The 5,498-nt window shown below is 33.0% G+C and overlaps 1 protein-coding gene across 1 annotated transcript; it reads right to left on the bottom strand.

The window, feature by feature from the left end:
* Nucleotides 1–4,155: 4,155 nt before the first annotated feature.
* On the bottom strand, nucleotides 4,156–5,223 carry LOC124294978. Its single transcript, XM_046742787.1, has 2 exons — nucleotides 4,608–5,223; nucleotides 4,156–4,488 (listed from the first exon to the last, which is right to left on the bottom strand). Exons 1-2 carry the CDS (start codon nucleotides 4,963–4,965, stop codon nucleotides 4,277–4,279), a joined length of 570 nt encoding a protein of 189 aa, XP_046598743.1. The 5' UTR covers nucleotides 4,966–5,223; the 3' UTR covers nucleotides 4,156–4,276.
* Between the last annotated feature and the right edge of the window lie 275 nt (nucleotides 5,224–5,498).

Here is a 5,498-nt window from a genome sequence, read left to right as displayed (position 1 = left end):
GGGCCCACAGTCTTGCCTCTTGTCTTCGAACGCCGGCTTTGAATGTTTTAACGGCATTGTCTGAGGAAGAAATTTCCGACTATGAAAAACTTAGCTCCACGCTTAAATTAAGATATGGAAATGACCACTTGACAAAACTGTACACAGCTCAATTACGGACTAGAAGACAAGGACGAGACGAAGACCTCGCGTCTCTCAGTCAAGATATTGAACGGCTTTCTCGTATATCTTTGCCAGATCACGAGTCGTCTCGTAATTTATTAGCGACACAAGCTTTCTTAAATGCAATCAATGATCCAGAAATTAAAATGGCCGTTGGGACATCGGATCTCACTTCTCTGCGGGAGGCAACGGCCAAAGCCCTCGAGGTGGAGGCAATGAGGAAACAATATTTTGGGTTGAGCAGGCTTCGTCGGATTGAGGTGTCTGAAAGCACTTCAGAAAGACGAAGTTTTGAACACTTGGAGGAGCCAACGCCTCAAAATTATAGAAATAAAAATAACAATAATAATTTTAAACCAAGAAATCGAGGTTCTTTTCAAAACCAGAAAAACAAGCGTGTAAATAAGAACGCGGTCGTGACAAGTCAAACCGGCTTGACTTGTATATTTTGTAAAAAAACAGGCCACGACGCCAATCATTGTGTTCTAATTAAAAAAATTAGTAGAGAACCGATGCAAGGCTTGAATCCAAACTCTTATAACTGGCGTAAGAAAAATATAGAAATAGGGGAAGCAAATCCTCAGTCGAGTTCTTCAACAGGAACTCACCCAAAAAACTAATTCCAGATGATTTGTCGGGGCGAAAATCATCGCAGATTGTTAGGAGTGAAAGCCCTCTTAGAGAACAGTTTTTAATTAGAAGTCTACAACAGTCTGGTCTTTACGCGCGCGGTACTGTAAATGGCGTCGATTGTCTATGGGTAATAGACACGGGCGCGGAAATAACCGTAGTTCGATCGGATCTCTTTAAGGACGTTCCCACCAAAAACACTTTTCTTCTAATATTTTCCAAATTTTGAATACACATACTTATGAGTGCCCTTTATGTGTAGGAATTTTTTAAAACCCTTCTTGCGGTGCTAAATTTTGAAATATTGCAAGTTGAAATTTACATATTTAACATGTGATCCCTATCCTAACCCCCATTGTGGCGCACCTTTTTTTTAAGTTACTACAGTAATTTTCTTGGAATTTCTATGAAAAACTGAAAATCACTAATTGAACATATAATAAACATGTTTCTCAAAAAATAACACAAAGAAGCGGTATTCATTTAATTATAAAAAATGTTAAAAGTGAGCTACTTTTCACTTTTTTTTCATTACTTGATCAGTGAGAAACAGCGACTTGGCAACGTTGCGTTGGGCGGAAAGTTCAAAATACCGTATAGGCGTAGTAGTTGTAAATAAATGTGAACCGCTCACAGATAGGTTAACTGTAGGCTGTTGTAAAGAAAAATGCAATTTTTTAAGTATATTAAGTATTTATTATGAATTATTTTTCAACATTAATACTCGTTATGTTAACATCATCAACAATTATAGATTCAAAAATATAATCAATCATATAATTTTCATAAAAACTATAATTTTATCAAGTAACACAAAATAAAACATTTTAGAAATATATTATTTTTTAGACATAGGTATTTTTTTAATTTTCTTTTTTGGTGATTTTAAATTCTTAATCTTTGGCGAATTTTCATTTTTTAGGAAGTCTAAAACTGCCGTTAAAATTTTTTTATTTTTAGTTATTCGCACTTTGTTATTATCTAATTTTTCGCTAAACAATTGCACAATAGCATTTTCTCCACCTACTCTATAGATTTCCCTCAAATTATCACAAGAAATGTCATTTGAAGCCAATTTTTTACACATATTAACTGAAATAATATTTCTTAATTCGACTAACATTTTTAAGTTTACTTTAGTTTTATCTGAGTTGGATAACTCTTCCAAATAAATATTACTGTTTTTACATGCCTTTAATACACCACTTCGCAGGTTTAATGTATTAATTAAGTCTTGAAGTACCACAACGTCATACGCAGCGTCATGAAAAGATTCCTGATCATTATCAGGGTGTAAGAAGTCGTTACTTAAACTCTCTAATTTAAATTGACCCGGTCCTTTCCTATCAACCAAAGACTTTCTGAACAATGATAAAGTGTCAGCAAAACCAACAATTAAATCTAAAAGTTCGACTTTAACATTCATAATAGCTCGTAAGAGTCGTGGTACGTCAAAGCGAGCATTATGTGCAACTAATAAACATCTCTGTTGTCCATCGGATAAGCTAATTAAAAATTGTTGAAAAGATTCTAAAGCATCAGAAATTTTGAGTGTTACGACTTGTTTGTCTCCGTAGAATAAGTCTCCATATTTATGATGAAGTTTAGTAACTGTAGTGGCTGACGATGAAATTTCGGTCTTCGTGTGTACATAGATATTAAAAATTTTACAATCACAGATCGCTGCAATTTGTATAATATGAGCATCTGAGGCGAATCCAGTTGTTTCTAAATCAAAGTAAACAATTTTTGTTTCATCATCTAATGCAATATTATTATTATCATCACAGTGTTTACGCACGTAATTGTTTATTTTATCCATTCCACAATTACTCTTATAAGTTATACCTTCATGTCTTTCGGTATTTTTACGTAAAAGTTCTCGTTTCTGTTTTAATTCTATACGTCTTAATTTTTTTGCTTTAGACTTACTCATTGCCAATCGTTTTTCTCGTTTCATTTCACTTCGTTTAACATAATTGACTGTGTGAGATCCAGCAGGAATATTCAGTCTTTGCTTAATATTTATAATACTTCGTTCACCGTCATTTTTAGCGCAGACGGCGTCAGCTACCCTAATATCACAAGAAAAGCTAGTACTTAAACACTTGTTTTTGTGTGCTTTGTTTGCTATAATATTGTTAAAACTTTCATTGCCCTGACTTGAAGCGGCAATAGAAAATTTATGAGAGTTTTGTGCGTATTTATCGAACAAATGTAATAATTCTTCATACAAGGTTTCATCAGATAGGTTTAGAGCATGATTTTTACTTGGGTTACACCACTTTCCACAGTTTTCATGTCTGCTAAAAATATGATCCGGTATTTGTCTCAAATTTCTAGCTAAGTTTTCGGAATTGCCCTTATTTTGTGCAACAGCGTATGAAAAACACTTTTTTAAATGAGGAATAACATTTGTTTTATTTAACTCTCTAAACTTATCGCGTAATTTATATAACTCTTTTCCAAAATTTTTGGTTAAATGATTTTTGTCGGCTAATTTATGATACTTTTGACCTGGGTTATCTGCTCTTACTGCTGCAATCATTGAGCTGTCTTCATCTCCTACAATAACACGTACTTGTAGTCCTGCTTCCTTTAAGATGTTGCTGTGATTAACAAGTTGAACTCCTGCATCAGCTTCCATTGCCTTAGCACTTCCGCAGAAGTTCAATCTACAATCATGATCATCTTTTTTATGCCCCATATCACATTTCTTACATTTTCTATTTCTAGTTGCGTAGTCTAGAATTTTTCCTGACAAGAAACCGATGATAGTGCTATAACCGTTCAAACTATCATAGCTACGCCCGTTACCGCGTTTAGACCAGCCCATATCAAATGACACAATGATATTTATTATTTCACCTAGTGTATTATCAAATAAATTTTGATTATCATTTGAGGAAAGCGTAAGGACATCTAACTGCGGGAAAATATCTTGGGCAATCTCCACTGGTCTGAAATAATAAATAAAAATAGTTAAAATAAAAAAATTAAACCAGATTTACAATTATTTTTTTTTTATTTTATGTAGACAATTCAATGCCGTGAAATTAATAGCAATACATTTTTTGTAAAAAATACAAGTATATAATGTAGATTAGTGCTTGTCAACTTATTGAATATTTAATTCAATTCTTGATCGAAATATTGTAAATAATTACAACAAGATAAAGTCTCTCCTTTATTTTGTGTAAAAATAAATGTTGTTGTATATTATACATTTACTGATAGCATAATAATTATAAATCACCAGTTTATGTATAATATTCAAATCCTAAGATATAAATTGAAACAAAATAATAACTACTTCTGCTTAATATTATATTACAAATAATTCATTCGTAGAAAATATAATTTTACAATTTTTCAATAAATTATATTACAATTTTATAAAAATCAGTGTTGAGAAAATGATTTATAATTATTATGATGATCAGCATCAGTCCATTGAACAGTTCAAATGAATTAGAATGGATGCTTACAATGTGTCACACAGCTTTTTGACATTTTTTATCACCAATTCTTTTTCCTCAGAAGCAGCTCGCTTGCAACTTTCTTTAGCTTCTAATTCTATTGCTTGACCAACTACAACTTCGTACTTTTTATAAATTTTGTCTATTACTCGAGGTAAATTGGCACAAGCAAGAATTTTATTTAAGCCAGTATTTCCAACACCGGCATGAATAGCCCCTGAAACATTCAAATAGTAAATATCATAAATTTCTTATAAAATAATTGTAAAGCTATTAATTATGTCAATTCAAGTTTTTTACTTTTACACATAAATAGAATATTGCGAATTCACTTACCTAAAACCACGGACATATTGACATCAGAAACACCATTGGTGGACTCTGCGGTATTAACATTATTATATCTGCCACAAGTATCACATTTTATCTTAAACTTTACGTGAAGTCCTTCTCTGTTATAGCCGTACATTTTTTCCATGTCTAAAAGACTGCTGCAGCTGGTGCATTTGAGGTTTTTAGCTAATTTTTCCAATGCAACTATACAATTCCCATCTGGAATTTTACATTGAGTAGTTTCATGCAGTGTTTCGAGAATTTTTGTTTTTTTAGCTTCTGACATAGCTGTTAGAGCTTTAGCTACTCTATCGCCTACTTTTTTTTTCACAAACCTCCCATTCTTCAAACGTGAAGTCATTATAAATAAATTATTTTTTAACTCCAAAATAAAAGTAACCTCAAAACATTAAAACTCTGTAGCACACGTCTCAGATATAATAATAATATACAGAAAGAGAATACAATGTTGCCAGATCTGAGAAACGACGCAATGGGTATATTTTTGGACTTCTGCGCACGTTCGCGCCACTGAAAATGTACACTGCACCTCAACTTTTTGTTATTGCATCATAGTATAGTTTACATAGGGGGACTGTTTTAGAAGTTGAGGACCACTGCTAGGTGGGAACGTCCTTAAATCCGATGACCAGATTGTTCCCTCTTTATCTCTGCGAACGGCCACTGGAGAGACGACCCCGGTTTTGAGACAGGTTACTGTCCAAATTAATCTTTTTGGGTGTATCGACTCTCCACATAAGGTTTTTATAGCAGATATAGAGGATGAAGGTATTTTGGGAATAGACTTTCCTACAGCTCATGACTGTGTTATCTCGACTAAGAGAAATTCACTAGCTTCAAACAATCGCGAAATAACTCTTTGTACAAATAGAA

The sequence above is a fragment of the Neodiprion lecontei genome, chromosome 6 (genome assembly GCF_021901455.1).
Source record: "Neodiprion lecontei isolate iyNeoLeco1 chromosome 6, iyNeoLeco1.1, whole genome shotgun sequence".
Classification (NCBI taxonomy): Eukaryota; Metazoa; Arthropoda; class Insecta; order Hymenoptera; family Diprionidae; genus Neodiprion; species Neodiprion lecontei.
Note: the sequence above shows the minus strand (reverse complement) of the source record. Positions and strands in the feature narration are given on the sequence as shown.